The sequence below is a fragment of the Hyaena hyaena genome, unplaced genomic scaffold (assembly GCF_003009895.1).
Source record: "Hyaena hyaena isolate Hyena2069 unplaced genomic scaffold, ASM300989v1 scaffold_88, whole genome shotgun sequence".
NCBI lineage: Eukaryota > Metazoa > Chordata > Mammalia > Carnivora > Hyaenidae > Hyaena > Hyaena hyaena.
In genome coordinates this window covers 3,097,032-3,121,605 of record NW_024080720.1, presented here as the reverse complement: position 1 = coordinate 3,121,605, position 24,574 = coordinate 3,097,032, and the positions used below count along the sequence as shown (strand labels likewise).

The window sequence follows — 24,574 nt, the reverse complement described above, 5'->3', positions numbered from 1 at the left end:
TACAAAGAGGTGCCTGGTTAAGCATCTGACTCTTGATTTTGGCTCAGGTCATGATCTCATGGTTCATGGGTTCAAGCCCTACCTCTCAGGCTCTGCACTGATATCATAGAGCCTGGTAGGGATTCTCTCTTTCCCTCACTCTCTGCTCTTCCCCCACTCTCTCTCTCTCAAAATAAAAATAAATTAATGGACTTTTCCCCCTTAGAAGCCCTTGGGCAGTGTCATTTTCTTCCTCCTCCAAAACACCGGGATTGCGCACGATTCCCACTTGTAGAGAGTGCTCTGGGAGTGTGACAGGTGTGACTGCTTGTTTTGACTAAACTGACCTGCGCTGGCATAAACCCTATCTCCACCAGCGGCTAATGAGTAACTCTCAAGGTGCTCTCAATGTTTACCCTGTATTAGCACGTTAACATGTTTCAAAATAAATCCAGTTAGGGTTTTTTTTTTACATTAAAGACAGTTATGCCTTTAATTCAGAATCCTTCGCCGGAAGCTAGCGCTCACCAACCCGCACCTGCTCACTTCGGCCTGAGGCAATGTGCTGTACACTTCCATCATGTTGACGGCTGACGCTGTTTCCCACCCATTCGCCAGGAGCCGTTCTTTCTAGAATGTGCGGTGGAGAGAAAAGGGGAAGAAGGTACAAGGCACTGTTGTACAAATCCAAGACACTCTTGAGGCCCAGGAGAATTTCTCTTAGAGGACTCCTTTTTCAAAAGCCCAGCCTGGCCCCTGTCTTTCTTATTTTCCAGTTTTCTACACCAAACATGCATTGTTGTAATGGGAGAGAAGTCACTAACGTATTATTTAAAGAAAAATAAAGGAAAAAACTTGTCTGTGAGCAAGAGTGCTTGGAAGCATTGGAGGGGTAATGTGATGTAAGACATGTACAATCTCACCTATTTAATGGGGGCACTGGCGGGTGGTGTCTCTTCAGTGAAAAAAACTATATAAATAAAAGATATTTTTAAAAAATCTATTATAGATCCTAAGAAACGTAAGGGACATGTCAAGTACAAAGTTTGGAACCATGTTTGGATCCTGTTTCAAACACATCATCTATACAATTTTTTTTTTTAAACTGGGGAAATCCAAACACGAAATGTGGAGTGGGTGGTATGAAGAAGTTCTGGCTGATGTGTGAAGTATAATAATGATATAACTGTTATCCCGGGGTGGAGGGGGGAGAAAGTGCTTACTGGTAGGAGATTCACATGGAAGTATTTACGGGGGAAATGAAACACTCTCTGGGATTTGCCTTAAAATATCCCAATGACAATACCAACTAAAAATGGGGATACATAAAACAATATTGAAAAACGTGAATCGCTAAAGTTGGCTCATCATGGGTTTTGTTTTACTGTTCCCCCTATGTTCATGTTGCTTGAAAATCTGCATCATGAAAACTTTAAATAATAGGGTATGGGAAATAGAAATGTGTATTTTCCAAACCAAGATGGCGGCCCAGGGCTTGGACTTCCCTGGTGCGAGGAACCAGTGGCCCACGTGGAGCCCCAGCTGCCTGCTCAGGTGGGCACTCGACCGGGCTTCGCACATTCTCTGATCTGAGGAGGGAGTCTGTCCTTCCCTGGACTCTCTGACCTGTGACTCTAACGACTTGCAGGTCTCCACTCCTGCCAGGTCACACTGTCGCCTCCGCAGGTTTTCGACCATGATCTGTCCAAACCGGTCGTCCATGTTCACCTGGGAAGGGAAAGAGGAGGCTGGGCACTGCCAGAAGGAGTTGCTGTTTTTTTTTTTTCTCAAATATGCAAAGTAAGACAATATTGTATTTCTGACCAGTCAAGGCTGACGTCTGCTAATACCCTGTGCAGGTGACGGAATTGGGTGCAGATGCGGCAGGCGGGGCCGACGAGAGCACATGCTGCCGCCCCCTGCAGGGCAACCGGGCGATGTGTGCTGGGCCTGGGAGCCAGGCAGACCGAGGCCAGCGAGCTGCTCCACAGGTACACTCACACGTACGCGCCAGGTGCCGGAGTATTTGCACTGCAGCATGACACCTGACAGGAAGAGCCTGGAAAGAACTGGCATGCCCAGCGTCTGGGGTTAAAGAAATTCTGGTGTGCTCATTTAATGAGATATTATATACTATATGACATATATGTATACATTATATATTATAATGAAAACAGGAAGACGATATCCAAGCAGGGGCAAATACAGATGTAGACGCAGATACAGACACAGACACGGAACGATTCTCAGATAATAAACTCTCGAAAAGTAGAGTATGGAGGGATGTGTGTAATACACTCCTACCTGCCTTTAAGATCTCTATCTACATTTATATAGGCATAGAATAATTCTGGAATCTGGCAACGTTGCTTCCCAGGTTAGAGGACTCAGGTCCAGGGTAGAAAAGTGACTTACCTTTCCCTGTGTATCGTTTCATACTATTTGATTTTTTTAAAGTTTTGTATGTGGTATTACTTTATTGATAAAAAAACATTTTAAACCCTTTTTAATGTTTGTTTATTCTTGAGAGAGAAAGAGAGAGCAAGAGGGGGAAGGACAGAGAAGGAGGGAGACACAGAGTCCGAAGCAGGCTCCAGGCTCTGAAGTGTCAGCACAGAGAGAGAGAGAGAGAGAGCAAGAGGGGGAAGGACAGAGAAGGAGGGAGACACAGAATCTGAAGCAGCTCCAGGCTCTGAAGTGTCAGCACAGAGAGAGAGAGAGAGCAAGAGGGGGAAGGACAGAGAAGGAGGGAGACACAGAATCCGAAGCAGGCTCCAGGCTCTGAAGTGTCAGCACAGAGCCCGATGCGGGGCTCGAACCCACAAGCTGTGACATCATGACCTGAGCTGAAGGTGGATGCTTAACCAACTGAGCCACCCAGGTGCCCCCCGCCCCCATTTAAAATCACTTTAAAAAGCCATTAATGTATCTATACACACAAATGCCACACAACATAATACACTGTGCATTATAGCATCTATACTATTACTTTGTCATCAAGGTACCAAAACTTCAACACTTTAATATACAAAATGCTTCCCAGAGCCCCTGTGACAACAGTGCCAGGCAAGACGCAGTATTACTCTCTTTTGGCGGACGTGTGAGGACAACAGGACCGTTGGCTTGATTAAAACATTGTTAAAAGAGGGGCGCCTGGGGGCTCAGTCGGTTGAACGTCCGATTTGGCTCAGGTCATGATCTCGAGGTTCGGGAGTTCCAGCCCTGCACCAGGCTCTGTGCTGACAGCTCAGAGCCCGGAGCCTGTTTTGGATTCTGCGTCTCCCTCTCTGTCTGCCCCTCCCCTGCTCACGCTGTCTTTCTCTCTTATAAATAAATAAACACTTAAAAAAAAAAAAAAGAAAGAAAGAAAACAGAATTCATTTTCCCCAGGACTGGTATCCTGCAACCAAAGACAGATTCCCAGGATTTATAGAAGATAAATGATACCAACTACAATTATATCCATTCACCAGGACTGAAGACTGAGTCTGAGGAATGCTCCCAGTTAGAGAGGAAGGAAAATCAACCAAAAATCACTTCTACAGGAATCTGGACTGGAGCATGAGAGAGTGAAAAGGTCAACCAAAGTCTAGCCTTAGACCTGACCATAATTATGTGACATTGTGCAAAGCCTTAACTGCTCTCATCCATAATGGAATTTAAAAATAAAATGAGATCAAAAAAATAAAAACAATAAAATTAAAAAAGCAACAGAATTAGCCACCATGTGCTCAGACACGTGCCCACTGCTACACAGCATCCCATGAACTGCCATAATAATCCAGAGAAGTTATCCCTTTATAAACAAGGATATGGCGGGGGCGCCTGGGGGTTCAGTTAGCTGAGCATCCAACTCTTGATTTCTGCTTGGGCCATGACCTGGGAGTTCATGGGATCGATCCAGGCTGCCAGCACAGAGCCTGCTTGGGATTCTCTCCACCACTGGCCCCACCCCCCCGCCACCCTTTCCCTGCTCATGGTCTCTCTCTCAAAATAAATAATGAACATTAAAAGAATACATAGAAACAAAAACAAGGACCTGGGGCTCAGAAAGATCCAAATCACAGCTAGCACCTGCTCAACAGCCAGGCGGGCCTGTAAATGCTCTCGTCGTACAAAGTAGCTTGCTTACTCCTCACTACAACCCTATGAAGTCAGATTTTATTCTCATTTTTTGGATAAGGAGACAGGAACAGAGAAGGTATGAAACTTGTCCAGGTCACACAGCTAGGCAATCTACCTCCAGAGCATGGACTCCCAACCAGCCTGTAATTCTGCCTCAGGTCACACAGCTAATCAAAAAAGCATAAGACTCAGACCCAAGCTGAATACTTCCAAAGCTCTAAGACAGAGCCCTTTCTACCGGGTCGGAAGAATAAACCAGGCAGCCAGTGGACTAAACTCACGGATCTTAGAAATTAGGAAATTTTAGGGGCTTCTGGGTGGCTTAGTCGGTTAAACGTCCAACTTTCGCTTAGGTCATGATCTCACAGTTCGTGGGTTCGAGCCCCGCGTCGGGCTCTGTGCTGACTGCCAGCTCAGAGCCTGGAGCCTATTTCTGAGTCTGTCACTCCCTCTCTCTGTGACCCTCCCCTGCTCATGCTGTCTCTCTCTCTCTCCTAGAAATAAATAAAACATTAAAAAAAAATTAGGAAATTTGATATTAAAATTCTGCACTGTAACTTCTGAAAATTTGGGAGTTCTCAGCTCCAGGCTGCCATGCCCACAGAGGAACAAATAACTGGCAGGCATCAAGCAGGGGTGAACTGTGGGTCACCAGAGTCCCTCCCCTCCACTCCTGCCTACCTTATACGTGGCCAGCCTGCATCACTGACACCCATATGCCTATGACACCCTATGACTTTATAATTAATACAGTGGTAAAATAAGAACTCACAAAGCTTTTATAAAGGTGAAGACAGAATTCCAAAAATTCTGGCTGTGAATCTGTAGGAAGTTAAGAAATCAGGAATACTGGGGACTGCTAGACTTGATTAAAAATGGGACATGTCGGGGCACCTGGGTGGCTCAGTCAGTTGGGCGGCTGACTTCGGCTCAGGTCATGATCTCACAGCTCACGAGTTCGAGCCCTGTGTCGGGCTCTGTGCTGACAGCTCAGAGTCTGGAGTCCATTTCAGATTCTGTGTTTCCTTCTCTTTTTTCCCCTTCTCTGCTCTTTCTCTCTCTCTCTCAAACATAAACAAACATTAAAAAAAAATTAAAGAAAAAAAAAAAAGGAGACGTGTGTAGCCAGCGGCGGAAGGAAAAGAACAAGTGGAAACTTATCCTGAGGCAGCTCAGAGAGGGTAAGCCACCAGAGGAATGCACGCAGCACGGGAATGTCTTGTGCTTCCTTTTACCTGTTCGTAGTTTATGAACATAGCGGTCTCAAAACTGTGAGCTGCCCACTTGATAAGGTTGGCCGACTGCTCCGGAGTCATGTAAACCAGCACACATTCCGTTATCAGGAGTGTTGGCAATCTTCAGAGAAGAAAAAAAGGCACATAAGTACGTATCGATCAAACGGGGACTCTCCAATGGACCCCACGTGGCAGTACTGGCAGGAGAACCCTGGGGTGCCCGCCGCAGGAAGAGAAGCCCTGAACAAGCACACCGACGATCAGGGCGGTAAGAGATGGGGACCCCCCCATCGTGACCCAAAGTTTCGGACTGTAAAAACGTGAGCAGCGAGCAAGGTTTTGTCCGGCTTGTGCATACAGTGTGAAAGGTGCGTGGTAGATCATAAAAAATGGCTACGAATTCTCCCCCGCCGTGCCCGCACATGGTCACGAGGTGACCCTGCCGACTCTCTCTGCTCCGAGGTCCAGTCTAGTTCCCTTCCCCTGGAACCTGGATTAGTCGTATAACTTGCTTTCGCCAACAGAACAGTATCAAACACGATGCAAGCAGAAGTTGAAAATCACTTGCGCGCTGGCCCTTGCTCTCTTGCTTGGAAACCTGAATCCCTAAGGGAGTGAACCCAAGCTAGCTTGCTATCGGAGAGGAGGCCCTGTGCATGAGAACAAGGCATCCACATAGGAGTAAGCCCCAGGGGACAGCAGCTACACCTGGCCCCAGTGGAAGAACCACCTCGCTAAGCCCAACCCAAATGGTCAACTCACACAGTCTGGAGCAACTTGTGAATTGCTCTATATTGTGAGTTGTTCTAAACCACGGAGTTTGGAGAGATTTTGTTACACATCAAAAGCTGACTGATAAAATGAAGAAATACTGATATCTATTTAACAGAATCTAATTCTTCTTATACAAACTTTTATGATCAAGAATTAAAAACAACATGAACCGTCTTCAGTAAATTACACATTAGTACACACTCTGGCGTTACCAGACTCAAAGTAACGAACAAATTATGAAACAGGATAAGGAATAAACTCCTATAGAAATCTCCAAAAGCTTTAACTGTAGAAAGGAACACCCTAATGTCTGAACTCCAGTGATTTATTACTGCTCCTTCTGACTCCTTTACTGCGCCTTCTCTTCCTTCTCTGCCCCTTTAGACTGCTGTTCCTCATGGCTGGTTGCTGTTTTTCTCACAAAGCCAAGTATGTTATTTTTGCCCATGTTTATTGGCAGGGAATTTCGAAGCAAATAAATCGTTTGAACTCAAAATACCCGAGAAATAAAAAGATGTATCCAGGGGTACCTGGGTGGCTCAGTCAGTTAAGCATCCAACTTTGGCTCAAGTCATGATCTCATGGTCCATGGGTTTGAGCCCCACATCAGGCTCTGTTCTGACAGCTCGGAGCCTGGAGCCTGCTTTGGATTCTGTGTCTCCCTGTCTGCCCCTCCCTGGCTCGTGCTCGTGCTCACTCTCTCTCTCAAAACTAAATAATAGTTACATTAAGAATCCAAGTGCGCCTGAGTGGCTCAGTCAATTAAGCATCTGAGTCTTGATTTCGACTCCGGTAATGATCCCAGGGTTGTGGGATCAAGCCCTGTGTCAGGAATCTTCTCTCTCCCTTTCTTTTCCTCTTCTCCTCTCCCCGAATTGCACATGTTCTCTTTCTCTCTAAAATAAAGACATGTGTGTATACACACACACACACACACACACTGCTACAAATAATCTCTGGAACCAACTGGATCATGGTACAAAGAAACTGAGAGAACTAAACCCAGAGGAAAGCCAATGAAGTCTGAGTTGCAGATGAAATTGAAAATCAGAGAGAAAAACATTAAAAAGAAGTTTTTTAAAGTAAGCATTTTTTTAACCTAAGTCTAAAACCCCAGATTATATCAATAGAAATGATTAGAAAGAGTGAGTGAGTGAGTGGAAAAAAAGGTTTCAAACCTTAATAGGTTGATAATTAGAAAAATACAGTCCTAAAAACCTTTTAATTTATTTAAAAAGTCTTTTTAATATTTATTTTTGAGAGACAGAAAGAGAAGCACAAGCAGGGGAGGTGTAGAGAGAGAGAGACACACACACATAGGAACCGAAGCAGGCTCCAGACTCCGAGCTGTCAGCACAGAGCCTGACGTGAGGCTCAAACTGACGAACCGTGAGATCATGACCTGAGCCAAAGTCAGATGCTTGACTGACTGAGCCACCCAGGCGCCCCTCTAAAAACCTTATTCAAGCAAAAGGCACTGATTATTACACAAGGCATTACCACATGGGGAAGCCAGGTGTAGAAGGCTACGTGGGAATTTCCTGCAGCTTTTTCATAGATTTGAATTATTTGAAAACGAAAAGTTAAGGAGGTTTACAGTATATTTTTAAGAGGCAGACACTGGGAATATTAAAAACAGGATGAGAGGCACCTGGGTGGCTTAGTCGGTTAAGCGTCCGACTTTCGCTTAGGTCATGATCTCGCGGTTCATGGGTTCAAGCCCCACGTCGGGCTCTGTGCTGACTGCCAGCTCAGAGCCTGGAGCCTATTTCAGAGTCTGTGTCTCCCTCTCTCTCTGACCCTCCCCTGCTCACGCTGTCTCTCTCTGTGCTAGAAATTAAAAAAAAAAAAAATTAAAAACAGGATGAATACTTTTCAAAATAGAAGTGAAAGCAAAGCAAAAACAGCCCATAAAGGAAAATACAGAGCACAAATGAGCCCCACAGAACTATGTATGCAGTTCTAATACTTGTGATAGCCGCTGTTCTCCGTCCATTTTGTAGATCTCCAAAGGCGAGGCAAACCTATCAAGAGCTCCCCTGATTAGCTTTTTTAAGTTTATTTACTTATAGTGAGAGAGACGGAGAAAGCGTGAGCAGTGGAGGGGCAGAGAAAGAGGGAGGGAGAATCCCAAGCAGGCTCTGCACTGTCAGCACAGAGCCAAATGTGGGCACGAACTGGGAGATCGTGACCAGAGCCAACATGAGGAGTTGGACGCTCAACCACTGAGCCACGGAGGCACCCCAAGGGCTCTCCCAATTTGTAAGTGGTTACTTTCCTGGCCATTTAGCACATCTGCCCAAACAGTGGGTTACTATAGTCGCAGCAGGCTGCTGCTGGTTACCACTGCCACTGTACTAATCTACAGGAGACTACACAGTCTACATACCAATTTCTGTTCAGTTGCTTTCACACGCATGCTTAACGTAAGCTCCAAGCTGTCAGCGCAGAGCCTGACCCTGGCGGGGTTCGATCTCACCAACTATGAGATCATGACCTGAGCTGAAATCAAGAGTTGGATGCTTCACCAACTGAGCCACCCAGGCGCCTGCAGTTATAGGTTTTTACGCATACAGTTAACTTCCCAAACTTTACGATGTTAGGCATCAGTATGTTACAAAAGCAATACATGTGATTCTGATGTGAAAACAGAAGACACACTGCTTCTCAAAAGATTTTAGAAAACTGCTCTCAGTAGCAATGAAATGGTTAACATTTCAGAATAAAAAATGGGACATGGGTATCATGCTGCACTTTTCAACTGACCTTATTTCGTATTAGCATGAAATCACAAATGCATAAGAGGTTAAAAAAAAATCTCACTGTGGATTCATGTTACATTTCTTTAGCTTCTCTTCGAGTTCAGGTAAATCTCGGAGGTCTGCTCCAATAATGGCATATCTCTTTGAATCCAACAGGTGTCCCTCTGTAAAGCCAAGAAGACATTATCATTTCAACAGAAATTAATCCAGAGATGATCATTTCAATAGAGTGTTTTCAAAATTAAATTTATTTTTTCTCTATTATAGAAATACACACTCCATTACAAATAGGAAAAAAACATCAGGAAGGAGGAAGGTGGAAAGGAACGAAAATCACATCTTCCAACTGATAGTGTTTTGGTACAGATCATTCCAGTCTTTATTTTCCCCCCTGGGTGCTTAAACTAATACACACAACATAAGCACATTTTCTGTCACACAAATGTATACACACACATCACACAGAAAAAAGAAAATGGGGCCAATTCTTCTTTTGAAAACTGCTTTTCCTACTTAACAGTGACATCATTCTCTGTAATGATTTCCTAGCATTCCATGAGTGGATAAAACAACTTATTCAGCCAAGCCCTCACTATTAGGCATGTGGTATTTCCAAATTTTCTCCATCTGAGGTGCTGCAAGGATTATCTTTTACAGATATCATGAAGCACCTGTCCGGTGAAGTAGGTCTCTAGTAGTAGAATTAGGAGGTCAAAGGGTAACATTGAAATACTGGTACCGACGGGCTGGCTGCTCTCTAAATGTTGTGCCAATTTGTGAGATACTATGGTTAAAAGAAAATAGCTTCTAAAGTATTTACAAGTAAGATGATAACGTTTGCTTGAAAATGCTCCTGCAGAGATTGGACGGTATGGTTTATATAGTGGTCCCCGGGCTTTGGCAGTCATCAGAATCACTTGGTGGGCTTGTTAAAACAGACTGGTCGGCTCCACACTCTGAGTGTCTGATTTAGCAGGTCTTCCAGAAGTAGACATTTTTTTCAAATTCTTTCAAAAGCTAGAAATCTGCATTTCTAACAAGTGCTCAGGTGGTGGTGATGCCACGAGTCTGGGACTGCACTTTTAGAATCACTGTAAGCTGAAATTGGCCAGTTAAAGTTCAGTGGTGGGTACATGGAGGTTCATAGATAGTTTTATTTTTTTAAGTTTATTTACTTATTTATTTGTTTATTTGGCGGGGTTGGGGAGGAGTGAGCATGAGCAGGGGAAGGGTGGAGAGAGAGGGAGAGAAAGCATCCCAAGCAGGCTCTGCCAATGCAAGGCTTGAACTCATGAACTATGAGATCATGACCTGAGCCAAAATTAAGAGTGGCCGTTTAACTGAATGAGCCACCCAGGCATCCCTCCTTGATTTACTCATTCTGACTTACTTTTCATTGTGTGCCCATTTATATACTTTTCATTTTCACCTCATACATATTTCAGCTTAAAAAAAATTATCAATTCCAAGATGAATATTTTTTCACACTTCAACATTTCTGAAACGAGGATGCATCAGTCAAAAATGTTTCAGTTTAACTTATCAGCACCTTTTCTTTCCTGATGGTAAATAAACAGTGTGATTCTTCCAATCACAGCCTCAAAAGTTTAATGAAGTAGGGCAATTTTTCAAGGAAAATCTGTCTGTTTTATTATCACCTATCACTTTCCTCAAATTTTCACTCATTTGCATTTCATTTATTTTTATTTGAACTGTCCCTTTCTTAGTATGATGGCAAGATCAAGAAACTATCAAGGGCAGGACTAGAAAATCTGCTTACATAAGACTCACAGAGTTAAAAAGCAAGTGAAAGGCTAAGAAAAAAAATATGCCCCCAACCCCCCCCCAGTTGGCAAGGGATTTATATCACTGAACATTCTGTTATGTGATAAAGGACTTCTATAAATTGAAAAGAAAATGAAACAGTGCAACCAAAAAATTTATGAGCAAAGGAAATTTACAAAGAAATCCCACAGGCCAATAGGAAGGAAGGAAGGATATTCCCTCTCATTAGCACATTCAAGGTTATAAAAAATTTAAAACAAACAAAAAAAGTTATAAAAAATTTTAAATTCATAGATCTGGCAGACTGGCAGAAATTGTTTTAAATGGTAGTAGCCAGTGTTAGTGAGGGTATAGAGAAAGAGAATTCTCATCTACTCTAGCGAAAATATAAATTAGTCAAAACGGGGGAGCCTGGGTGGCTCAGTCGGTTAAGCGTCCGACTTCAGCTCAGGTCATTATCTCACATTTCGTGGGTTCGAGCCCCGCATTGGACTCTGTGCTGACAGCCAGCTCAGAGCCTGGAGCCTGTTTCAGATTTTGTATCTCCCTCTGTCTCTGACCCTCCCCCGATCATATTCTCTCTCTCTCTCTCTCTCTCAGAAATAAATAAAACATTAAAAAAAATTAGTAAAAAAAAATTTCAAGGGTCTTGAAAAACGGTTTGGCAGCAGCTGTTAGAATTCATAACGTACAATTCTTTGAACCAGTAATTCCTACAAATATGCACATGCACCTATGCTTTCTACAAAACTGTCTACAGGAAACCATAAACTAGGCAGCAATCTAAAGGACCATCAGTGGTGAATACATGAAGTAAAATGGAATTTCCATGCAGAGGAGTGCTGTAAAGTCACCAGAAATAATGAGGGGGATCTAATATAGCAACATGAAGACAGCCATGAGTCACTAGGATGCACAAAGAACAAGTTACAAAACGGTACGTGTAAATTATTCACTTTATTAAAATTATACGTAGGCCCATATTTATTATAGAAGTATAGATTCACTCCTTCAACAAATATATGTTGATCTACAACATATATGTTTATTTTTTCAATGTGTGCATACATTCCTTCAACAAAAATGTATTGAACCTCTTATGGGCCAGGCACGGGATTACATTTACATGTGTATTTTCTCCTGTGTGATATTTACCTGTGTCTAGGTAACTGTCCATCCACAGGCAAAAGCACACTGCACACTGGTTATTGTGGTGGGGGGAGAGGTTACGCAGGGTCTTTACTTTCTACTTCACACGTTTCTACACTATTGGATCAAAGGCAATGCAAAGTGCTAGCCCTTTCATTACAGGTAATCATTCTAATCAAATAATAACCAAAGATACAGAAAATTTTAACAGCTACAATGTAGAGAAAGCAGAGGTGCCAGCCAATGGCAAAGCCTGAGAGGTTCTACTTAGAATCTGTAGGAGGGAAACGAAGGACAGGGGAGATGTTATTCTCTGCAGGTGTTTGTCCCCTGGGAGCATAACGATGGCACTGTGGTGGGGGGGCCTGTCTAGCTGTCTGCTGTCTCCTGTGTTACCCGCCCACCATCTAAGAAGGCCATTCTTTCTGAGCATGTGGTCTGACGTGAGTTATCATGAAGCCCCTTGAACTTCTCTGTCAGACACACACTGAACATGATGGAACATTCTGGAAGAGGTTTATCTTAGTTTTAAAGGCTTAGAAGTGAGGAGAGAGTTGTTAGAAACACTCATAATTAAAACTTAGGGGGAAAAACAGCCCTGGGCCCAAGGACATAAGGTAACGGGTGAAGCAGGTCAGGCACGAGACAGCAGATAACACAGCTATCTGATAACTTCTCTGTCAGACAGTTCTCTCTCGGTGAAGCAGCCACGTGGGAGTCAGGGTCCGAGGCTGCCAGACTGGAGTTTTCCAAGGAAAGATGGAAATTGAGATTTTCAGGGGGAAAAAAAATCTCCTATTTTTGAAATGTTAGCAACTCTCTGAAAAATTTTTTTTTTCGAGATTGAAGATTGGGACCTAAGGACATCTAAGAAGAGCCACACTAAAAGTTATTTCAAATTCCTTCACAGTAAATGTAACGCAGAAGATTATACACTCCGTGACATCATGTGGACACACGTGTGCACGTGCGCTCTCTCTCTCTCTTTCTCACACACACACACATGCCATTTTTAAAAAGCAAAGGGGAAGAAAAGAAGAGAGGTAGGCCATATTGTATTACTTAGGTTAAGGGTACTTGCCGATTTGAAGTGTGTCCTCTGAATGTAATTCTACAATGGATTGTGATAAGAAAGACTTATATCTATGGGAAGATGGGAAAGAGAGAGTAATGAGTCAAGTAGCTTAGTCACTGCAAAACGCAAACACCCGCTACAGAAATGGCAAACAGGCACTGCTACTGTTCCTAGTCAGGGTGACTCCAGAGGGCCTTCTGCCTAATTACGCCTGGCCCTGGGCACACGCAAGAAAAATTCAGTGGATCAGCTCTCAGATTCGCTCTGTAAGCGTTATACTCAGGATGTGATGTCATCACAAACTGATCATGAAATACTCAAGACTTAGACATCGCTAAAGATAGGCTAGCAATATTTTTCCAAATGTTCCGATGTTTTCCAAGCCGTCTCTTGTTTCCTGCCTCTGCTCAATTAAAAAATTTTAACATGGTGATTATTAATCAAAGATAACTAAAAAAAATTGAGTCCTACTTGGACCTGAAGTTCAGTAACATTTATGTGCTGACTCTCCCCTCCTCCGGAATATGCAAAAAATCAGATATCAGAGAGCTGAATTCAGGATCGCAGCCACCATACATGCATTTTTCACCCCAGAAACTGCCTCTAGGGTTTCTAGAGCCCACCTGCTCTTATTTTACTGTGTTTTTTTTTTTTTTTTTTTTTTTACAAATAGTTTATTGTCAAATTAGTTTCCACATAACACTCAGTGCTCATCCCCAAAGTGCCCTCCTCCATGCCCCTCCCCCCCTCCCCCCCACATCCATCAGTCCTCAGTTTTTGTCAGCATTCAAGAGTCTCTCATGGTTTGCCTCTCTCCCTTTCCCCCACCATTTCCCCCCTTCTTCTCCCCCTTGGTCCTCCGTCAAGTTCCTCCTAATATTTTACTGTGTTTTAACAAGGTAGGTTGTATTCTATGGGGCAGCTGGGTGGCTCAGTTGGTCATAAGTGTCTGACTTCCACTCAGGTCATGATCTCACAGTTCATGGGTTTGAGCCCCGTTCGGGCTCTGTGCTGACAGCTCAGAGCCTGGAGCCTGCTTCAGATTCTGTGTCTCCCTCTCTCTCTGCTTCTCCACAGCTTGTACTTTCTCTCCCTCTCTCTCAAAAATAAATAAATATTAAAAAAAATAAAATGCACATTTCGTGTAATATAATCTTATATTTGAAAAGGGGAAAAACTTATTTTCACAGGAAAAATCAGGAAAAAGAAAACCCATAAAATATATTTCTAGATTGTGAGGAGCACACATCTTTAAAGGACAAGGTGAAATTTTTAATGTTTACTAAAATTTTTTTTAACTGTAAGAATTAAGATTTTGTTGACATGATTAATGTACAAAGAAGAGGAGGAAGTATAGGTTAAAATCACCGAGAAAATCTGACCTTGGGCTTGAGGTCAGGGTTTAAATTTCAGCTCTACCCCTTTCTCAACAGGTGACCTTATGGAAATTAGCTTAACGTCTTTGAGCTTCGGTTTCCTCACTTGCTAATAAGAGCATGTAAGTCATGCATCGTTGGCTCAGAGGACTGAATGAGATGATCCGAGTGAAGCTTTTCACACAGTACTACAAATGCTCTCAGCAAAGATTCACAAACTCGTCATCTACAACTTTGCAAAATTCTTAAGACTTGGACTCAGGGTGGCCCCTACACTATCTCATATATAGTGAATGACCTACTTGGGGCTCCCGTTATTCTTCAAACGCTATTTATTACACATCTGCCCTGGGCCAGGCACCTTTCTGTGCCTGGAGATAAAGAAGTAGCCAAAGCACACATAAAAATTCAGATTATTGGGGCTCTTGGGTGGCTCAGTAGGTTGAGCATCCGACTTCAGCTCAGGTCATGATCTCATGGTTCATGATTTCGAGCCCCATGTCGGGCTTTGTGCTGACAGCTCAGAGCCTGGAGCCTGCTTTGGATTCTGTGTATGTGTCTCTCTGCCCTTCCATACTCAGAATGTGTCTCTTTCCCCCCTCTCAAAAAATAAATAATACATAAAAAAGCTTTTTTTTAACTTCATATTACTAAACCACTACAGGTCATTTCTTTTAAATGTTCAGAGAAATTATGTTAATGGACAGAAGAGTTGCAAGGGAGGGTATGTTTCATTTTGAAGATAGTTTGGAATGAGGATCTTGGGGCCAGAAAGCAAGTGAGATGGGGGTAAAAGGAAGAGTCCTCTAATGAGGTCTCTGGTGTTCAGAGCTGCCACTTCCTAAATGCTGCCTCTGAACTTACTGGGTTCTCCCCTCTGGTCAAAACCATACTTACTTGATGCTGTGCAGCTTTCTCGTGATTATCATGGGAAAGTCCACCTCAAAATATTTACTGGGGAGAAGATCTTCATCCTGAGGGAAAATACACAGTAAGTTTTAGAATTATGTATTCACTCATACATTTACCAATCACCTTCATGTACCAAGTCCTAGGCCCTGAAGAGTAACAGGGTACTGAAGGGTGTTAAGTCTGGGAACGATACGAGCAGAAATGTATTTTTCAGATTACTGTGGTCTCTGCATGGGGAATGGGTGGAGGCCGGGAGTGAGGGGTTATCACGGCTGTCCAGGGAAGAAGGCACGGGGAGCCCAAACTGGGTGAGCAGCCCCTGGGATGGAGGTGTGGAGGAGCTGAGAGGCAATGGGGAGTAGGACCTAATAGAATTTTCCAAAACGCAGGCTGAGATGAATTAGAGAGGGTCAGGACACCAGTGAGGGGTTCTGACCAGCAGTTGAGGGTTAAAATGGAATAAAACAGCAAAAATCCCAAAGCATCGCACACTATGGGGATGGGTACTGCTTTGTGACAGTCTACTTCTTCCTGTGAAGGGAGGTTACAGCCGGTGGTAAAGGGCAGGCACTCTGGAGCCAGAGACAGGGGTTCAGGTCCCAGCTCCACCGCCTGTCTGCCGTGAGGCCCTGAAGTCAGTCAACTCCCTGGGTTGGCCCTGGTTTCTCCTGTCTGTGAAGTAGAGAAAGTGATAGTGTCTCGCGGGGTTGTGAGCATTAATGAGGAAATAAATACACACCAGTGACCCTCAGAACAGGATCTGCCTTAGAAAGTGCCACATGTGTGCCATTACTGACATGGGTACAGGGCGCCTGGGTGGCTCAGTCAGTTAAGCGTCTGACTTTGGCTCCGGTCATGATCTCACGGTTCATAAGTTTGAGCCCCACATGGGGGCTTTCTGCTGTCAGCACACAGCCCACTTTGGATCCTCTTCCCCCCCCCAACCTCTGCCCTTCCCCCACTGGCTCTCTCTCAAAATAAACTTATTAAAAAAAAAACCTTATTGACACAGGTACGGGTCTTGGCCCGGGGTGTACATTTATTTTTACTGAGCCCTGCCAGGAAAACAGTGTGGCAGACACACCCACACCCATCTTTCTCTCACACACACGCGCGTGCGTGCGCGCGCGACCTTGCCTCTCCTTCGGCAGCCCCAGCCTGGTCGCTCCCCTGGCCATCCTAGCACCTTCTCTCCACCTCTGTCACGTCCAATCAATCCCTCAGCCCGATGAGTATTCTAGAACGCACTCTCTCCTCCTCAGCTCACACTGTAAGGACACTGCTGTCTGGACTCTCCACCACACCCCGCGTGTTGCCGCGGCAGCTCCTCATGCCCCTGAGGCTTGGGGAAAGACACAAGGCGCTCCACACCCTGGTGACCTGCCCAGCGTCTCCCCAAAGCGTTCTTTTAACACCGCCGTATCCACCTGTACTTACGTTTCACAAATATAGAGCCACTTACTTGAAGGAGAAAAAAAACAAAGAAAAAGACAGTTGTTGGTGCCCAGAACCCAACGGTGGGCCTCCCTGGTGCGGGCCAAGATAAAGGAAAAGCCGGAGCGAGGATGACACCCCTCTTTCTGACTTGAGCAACTGTGCAGAACACCATTTAAGTGGATGGTAATGGGGGATGGAGAGCAGGGATGGAGGGGAGCTGACCCCCTGGGACAGCATGACAGTGGGGAGGGGACAAGAATCACAAGCAAGCATTTTCCAGTAGGAGATGACCCGAAGGGCAAGTGTCAGAACTGTGAGAGCCAGCGGCCCCTCACCCCTTGGAAAATCTCAGGGGATCTATGTGCAGATCAGGGTCGTGTAAAATGCTGTCTAAAGATATTTGGAGGGAACGTTTAGAGCATAGAGGAGAAAACTCTTGCTAGGAAATTCCAGAGCACCCTACAAGAATTTTACTCACATGATATGAAAAAGTTACAGACACTCTAAAATTCCAGAAGGCCATGAGAACAATGGGAAGCAAATGAAGGACAACGTACTGATCCTATCTCATCTAGGACTTCTGACTTTACAAAGAGCTTTGCCACGCATCAGTGACTTGCCCCTCGTAAGAATTCTGATTAAGGGGTCACCGTGGAGGGAAAGCTTCCAGAAGGCACACCTGGGGTTTTAAGGAACAGACAGCTTTCTTGCCTTTGGGAAAGGGGCAAAAATGGTTGTGGGATGTGATGCTTCAATTGTTTATTCTGGTATGCCCTAAGCCCTTCTGACACACCACTCGCCAGTAGCTTGCGTGTCACAGGAGGCACGGAAGACACCCAAGACTGTGCATAGCTTCCGCAGGGCAGCCAGGAACAGCTGTGGGGAAGGGAATCCCGCAAACTCAGAGGAGATCCAACATGGCCGACCACTGCACAGGCTGCCAATAGAGAGACTGACCGCCTGCATCCTTGATCCTCTGGCTGTGCGGAAACAGAATTCAAGAGACACCAAGAAGCTGAGGTCCCTTGAAGGGCTCCACTTACCCTTTATTCTTGGTTTGGGACGGTACTGGCTTTCCTGTACCCTATTCTCACCCGCTGCCTGAAGGTGGGAGCCTTCAACTGTCCCAGCAGCCTTGGGCCCCTGACATCACACAGAACGGGCTCACACCCTAGCGGCCGTGGAAAGCCTGTGACCTGCAGCCAAGCCTCCGCTGGCGCAGCCAGGGACCATCCCAGGTGGCAGGTGCGACACCTAGACTAGCGGACAAGATTTTCCCTACTCTCTTACAGAAGCACAGAGAGCTCAGAAACAGGGATCAGCACACTTGCTGTGAACAGGCAGCCAGCATTCCAGCCTCCGCAGGCCAGGCGGTCTCTGCCGGAACCCTCCACCCCGCTGCCGCAGACATGAACCAGCCACAGGGAAGACGCAAGTAAATGGCAGTTGGCTGTGTTGCAATAAAACTTTATTTACAAAAACAGGTGGCAGCCTGAATTTGGCCCATTCAGCTCCTGCTCCAAAAAGCAAACAAGCATAACTTTTCTAAAAAGAAGCTTTGATTTTTTTAAACCCTTCAGACCAATATAATTATCAAACAAAACAAAAAATCTCCACAAAATCTTTCGGACCCTGCGCTATTCTCCTTCCTCACTCCTGACACATAACCTTTTTCTTGGAAGGGATACATAAGGCTCAGTGTACCTTGCTCAGACATAAAAATCTTAGATTTATTAATGATTAACCCGCCTACATGGCAGGGGGAGAAACCAAACCACAGGACCAAGTCGAAAGGGTGTCAGGCCCAAAGGAGGAGTTTCTCCAGTGGCTTCCATTAACACCGCACACGTTCTGCCACTGTGTTCTGTTCCAGTCCCTTCCACTGCACCATGGTCTCTGAGGTACAGAGGTACCACTGATCCCAAAGAGGCAAAGAGCCCCCCTCGGGGGCCCCAGGCTCTATGGAGAGAACAAGGAAGGAATCTGGACTCGGACGAACTGCAGTCCGTTGTTTGTTCCCTGCTCCAATGCCCTGGCAGTCAGATCTGGGGAAGACACAAGCTCTCACAGCCCCCCTCTCCCCATCTGTGTACCCCCACTCCCCACCCCGCACAGAGCTCCCATGTTAATTCCTGAGGTCACGTGTGTGCACGCACTTCAGAAATGTCAGCTACCTTATCCTGAATGAAGAATGCAGAGGCAAACGGTCAATACTAAGCCTGTGCTGAGGCCACTGATTTCTCGCCTCAGTGAGAGAAAGGTTGGGAGCACTGATGACCGAAGACCTTATCAGGTGAGCTGATAGGGACAAAAGACACACTCAAGTCGTACTGGCCACACACACTCTAACTTATCTTGGTGTACTTCTGCAAGAATCTGGAGAAATCACGTACCCATGACTGCCACGTGAATGACCTGATAGAGGAAGCAAGAAACATCTGTACAAACCTACAAAAAAGAAAATGCAATCGTTGAGATCACTGTAGGGAAAACGTGCGGTGCTAGAATTCCAGTCCGGAATCAGAGACCGGGCCTGCGGTCCTGATTCTGCCACTAACTGGACCCGTTTCCTCTTCTGCGAGTGAGTATAATTACACCTGCTGTTGATCCCTAACGAAGGAGGTGAGGGATCAGATGAGAGAATGGAGGGGCGCCTGGGTGGCTCAGGCAGCTGGCATCTGACTCTTGATTTCAGCTCAGGTCATGGTCTGGCGCTTCGTGGGATGGAGCCCTATGCTTAGGATTCTCTTTCTCTCTTTCTCAAAATGAAGAAGTAAACTTTTTAAAAAAGATCAGAGAATGGCTACAAAAGGGCTTTGTGTCATGTTACCATCACCCAGCCCTGCAAATCTCCAAACCGTACTGAAGACACCGTCACGATGACAGCACAATCTTTATTATCGTCAAAACGACAAGCGCATGGGCCCCCGTCCCAGCTGCTCTACTGACAGTGCTCTCGCACACACACACAGCAAATGTATCCGAGGGTTTTTACCACAACCCGTTAGTAAGAGCAGGAGCTAAGAAGCAAGGCATGTAACTAGGGCCTTGGTGACATCAAGTACGTGGCTGATGCTGGTCGCGCAGCAGGTGCAAGCAGATGGGGAGAGGGACGCAAGACAGGCAGTTGCTGCATTCCCTCTGAATATATTTCTAACATTTTAAAAAACGTTTGTTTTTGAGAGGGAGATGGGGCAAGGGTCAGAGAGAGAGAGAGACAGAGAGAGAGAGAGAGAGAGAGAGAGAATCCCAAGCAGGCTCTGCGCCCTCAGCACAGAGCCCAATGCAGGGCTTGAACCCACACACTGAGAGGCCTTGACCTGAGCAGAAAGCAAGAGTCAGGTGCTCAACTGACTGAGCCACGCAGGCGCCCCTAATAGCCTGAACCCGGTGGGAACCGTCACAAAATTAAACAATTTGGGAAAGAAGGGGGCAGTATTTTTAATTTACCTTTAATCTCCAGAAGGTGGTATCCATCCCAGCCCCGAGATTTAGAATTTGACAATGACATTCTGTCTTCCGTAGAAATGCCTTTATAAGCTGACTGACGCCATGGACGCGAGCAAAATATCCTGAGAGACAGAGACAAGCCATCACTCACTGATGATGGAAATAATCCCTGCAAAGCCCACCACACCAGAAGAACAAAACACAACCCTTCTGCCCTGCCATCAGGGGCCGTGATTTATCTGTAGACCTTATGGTAGAAATGACGACTTCCAAAAAAATGATGACTTCCTTTTTTTTTTTTTTTTAAAGCTATTTGAACCAAAATAAGCACAATCTACCTAATGGTTGGATCGACTATCATAAGAAAAATACAATGTCCCCTAATTCTACTTATGAAAGATGTCTTACATCAAAACATCAGATCTAAACGTTCCTCTTGGAAATGTGCTTTTTCATGGCTAAGTGAAAGCTACTCAGATCTGCTAAAACTCAAAATTGTGAGATCATATGGAAAATAATATTGGGGGGAAGTGAGGGCACAGGCAAAGGGCTGCCTAATGCACTGACTTGTTAAGCTCTGGGGAGGGAAGCTGGAACAAAGGAGATGAGAAATAAAGGAGGGACAAAGGAAGATAAAATCAATTGTGTTCTAAAGGCCTGCCACTTAATTTGACATAGGAATTTCACATCTATGGATTCTACTTGTAAATAATTTGAGCTTGTTTTTTAAAGGCCTCTTTCATTTTACTTTTTTTAAAAAAATTTTTTAATGTTTTATTGATTTCTAGGAGAGAGAGAGAGAGACAGCGTGAGCAGGGGAGGGTCAGAGAGAGAGGGAGTGACAGACTCTGAAACAGGCTCCAGGCTCTGAGCTGGCAGTCAGCACAGAGCCCGACGTGGGGCTCGAACCCACGAACTGTGAGATCATGACCTAAGCGAAAGTCGGACGCTTAACCAACTAAGCCACCCAGGTGCCCCTCATTTTACTTTTCTAGTAAATCCTTTTTATTATGGATACAGAACATCATCCACAGTGGACTGGATATTGGAAAAAATTTTAAAGATGCTCCCCGCACGCTCTTTGGGAAGCACTGTCCCACTACAGGGCCCTAGTCTAGTGATGCCAACCCGGGGAGAGGAAGAAGGAAGGAAGGAGGGCTGACATGCTGCCCAGGGCCCCCGGCACACAGGGCACCATGGTGGGGCCTTGCCTCTGCAGCGTTTGTTAGGAAAGTGGCCTCAAGAGCGTGGGACAAGGACTGATGCCTGGTTTCACCCTCAGCTCAGACTAAGTACCCTGTCCTTATTCTCAAGAAGCACCACTTTAAAATTGCTTTGCAATTCTTATAGAAAGTCCCCACAGGATCCATCTTTAGGGCCAAGATTCCTGCACTCACAAGAACTGTGGTCATTTGGCCACTTTCTCAATCTGTCTGAGCCTAAGTCACCCTCCTGTCTCAAATCCTTTCAGTGCCTTGACAGAAATGATTTGCAGAGCCTAATAGGGTCACTATCACTTTCACAAGGCCAAAAATGTAAATCTGTCCGTGAACGGACAGTTTACAGTAAAAGATATATAAATGGCTCTTAAACATATAAAGTTGATTTTGGGGCACCTGGGTGGCTCAGTTGGCTAAGCGTCCGACTCCTGATTTCAGCTCAGGTCACGATCTCATGGTTCAAGGGTCTGAGCCTCACATCGGGCTCTGTGCTGACAGCATAGAGCCTGCTTGGGATTCTCTCTCTCCCTCTCTCTTTGCCTCTCCCCCTACTTGCAAGCATGGGTACACACTCTCTCTCTCTCAAAATAAACATTTTAAAAATATATATTAAAAAATAGTAATAATGATCTTAAGCTTCACCCCAAAATAAGAGGAATATAAAATAAAATTACTGTAAGAGACCATTTTTCATGTATCAGATTAACAAAGATGAAAAGGTTCATAATACACTGTGTTGGTGAGGATGTTGGGAAATAAGCACTCCATATACTACTGGAGAGAGTGAACACTGGAGCTCTCATTTTAAGAGTGAATCCCTCTATTATACGGCTGGCTCTGAAATGGAGACGGGGCCACCCTCCATGGAATGTGGGTGGCTTCTAGAAGGTGGACAAGAAAAGGAAACAGACTCTTCCCTATGGTCTCCAAAAGAAACAGCCCCAAAGACACTCTGACTTAGTAAGACCCATGTTTGACCTCTGACCTTCAGAACGGGAAGATAATAAATTTGTATTATTTAAAAAAAAAAAAAAAAAAAAGAACGAATCCCTAAAACCTGAGGCCTCTCGGCTGATGAGGGGGAACAGGGAGGAGGGAGAGGGTCACTTGCCTCTGTTAATCTTGGGGGCCTTCCTCTCCTTAGACAGCCTTACAAGATGCTGGATGTAGGGGTCATGCCAGTAGCCAATGCTGACTGCAAACCTGGAAGGGATGAAAAGGAGGCGGGTGAGTAGAGGTCAGTAGATTCAGGTTCTCAGGAACCAGGGCAAGGAGGAAAACCGTCTACTTCCAAAGGCCGACAGATTCACGTTTCACACTCAGCACAGATGTAAACAGATGCAGCCATCCACTGTGTGTTCACTTACGCTGCCTCTCACCCTCCCTCAGCGGCCGTGTGTCACCTCTCTGTGTTCTGACGCTAATTCCATTCCCAGGACCCTAGAGAGCAGAGGACCTCACCTCACACCTCACCCAGAAGGCCTGCGGCCATGTATTCACTCCGCAAACTCACTGGCCAGAGCTCTTCAGACACTCTACTCAGCCAGAAATTCTGGGTCCACAGGAAAGGAGATGTAGAATTGTTCTGTAAAACTCACCTGGGACTCCCTAAGTATTTCCCCCGGCTCTGTCATTTCACATCCCTTAAGGAGGTCCTAGCGGGAAAACCAGGAACAAATAAACAGTACAGCTACAGCCTAGACAAAGCCATTGTCGCTTACACTCTCTGGTCTACACTACAACCTGGAAAGTGCTATGGGAACCTAAACGCTCCCCAGGCTACACCACAGGGAATCAAAGTTCTAGTTTCCTTCGCCAGGGATCTGAAGCCCCAATTACCGCTGAAGGTCTTCTGGCAACCACGGGTGGATCCAGCCTTAGGACAAGGACATGTGATGGAAGGAACCTGGATCCTTAAGGCCACACCAAGCCACTGTGGGCCTGGAGCCCGCTCTACCTCTCAACAGACATTTTGAGAGTTTATACATGTCTTTATCATTTAAACCAAATGGAGTCCGGCATCTGTTACTTACACTCTGAAGCATCCTAAGTGATATCCTGAGTGTAGGAGCTCATTTCCATGTTGTTTGATGAATCAGCTGAGAGGGGACAGTGTGTGTGTGTGTGTGTGTGTGTGTGTAATTGTCACCCAGCTAGGGTCTGAGCTCCCAGAAGCAGATATTCTACCTTCTCTTTATATCCACTGACAAGGCTTACTGCTGCCTTGACTGTGATCAGTGCTAATCCTGTACAAACCTGTCCCTTGCCCAGTCTCTCTCATGTCCACGTTCACATTCACACATCCACAGACACCCATAAGGAAGCACATACTTTTGGCTACTCAAGGCAGTAACTCAACACAGAAACACACAAAGTACTCGTTAAGGGACACAATTTGCTATGGGCCCAGACTGTCCAAGTTTTACAAGGGTGAATGGGCTTGGCTGTCTAAAATAGTGCTTTTCAAACAATGAATGATGACTCATCCGTCTCATAAAATCAGTGCTGTCATTTGCAAGTCTTCATCTGTGAAAATGCAGTCGAACAGAGTAAAATAGAAAATATCAGTATGCATTACACACTGTAAGACTGTTTTGTGAAGTTTTTGTGGAAGTGTGTGTTTGGGGCATAAATGCGATGGAAAATCTGTTCTCCAAACAAACAAAAGAGACTCTTAGACACAGAGAGCAAAGTGGTGGTTGCCAGAGGAAATAGGGAGAGGGTGGGAAAAATAGGCAAAGAGGGCTTAAGGGGTATAGACTTCTAGTTCCATAAATAACTCACCAAGATGAAAAGTACAACATAGGGAATACAGTCAATAATATTGTTATAACACAGTATGGTGACAGATGGCAATGACAATTGTGGTGAGCGCTGAGTAATGTGCAGGTTTGTCAAATCACTTTGTTGCACATCTGAAACTAATATAACATTGTATGTCAACTATCTTTCAATAATTAAAGAAAGAAAATGGTTTTTCTTGCTGTTGGTGGGTTAGGGGCGTACTGGCCTCAAAGGAATTATCTAGTGCCATCTAGTGGTAAAGGCCACATCTGCAGTCGAAGCAAGAACCAGACTAGTGATGAGAACACCATCCAAAGGTTGGAGGGGGCCTTAGAAGGGAACTGGTCAACCCTGACATCCACTGCAAGACTCCCTCAGCAACACCAAGAGACTGCCTCACTGTGCACCACAAAGAAGACACTCACTCCAAGGCTCCGCAGCCCTGTCTGCTGAAAGCTGATCAAGTTGCCCCTCTACAAGCTCTGCGTCGGACTTACTACCGCCCTCTCCT

General features: G+C 45.2%; 1 protein-coding gene across 3 annotated transcripts in view; it reads right to left on the bottom strand.

Moving 5' to 3' along the window:
- The window catches only part of LCMT1 (leucine carboxyl methyltransferase 1), a 43,676-nt gene that overhangs the window by 4,329 nt on the left and 14,773 nt on the right, over positions 1-24,574 (bottom strand). For all 3 annotated transcript variants that reach the window (XM_039234446.1, XM_039234448.1, XM_039234447.1), the window contains 8 exons: positions 22,391-22,482; positions 20,060-20,181; positions 15,158-15,234; positions 12,891-12,952; positions 8,937-9,039; positions 5,340-5,460; positions 1,606-1,707; positions 518-609 (listed from right to left, as the gene is read on the bottom strand). In XM_039234446.1, coding sequence (XP_039090377.1) covers positions 518-609; positions 1,606-1,707; positions 5,340-5,460; positions 8,937-9,039; positions 12,891-12,952; positions 15,158-15,234; positions 20,060-20,181; positions 22,391-22,482 — 771 coding nt within the window. The remainder of the gene's footprint in view (positions 1-517; positions 610-1,605; positions 1,708-5,339; positions 5,461-8,936; positions 9,040-12,890; positions 12,953-15,157; positions 15,235-20,059; positions 20,182-22,390; positions 22,483-24,574) is intronic.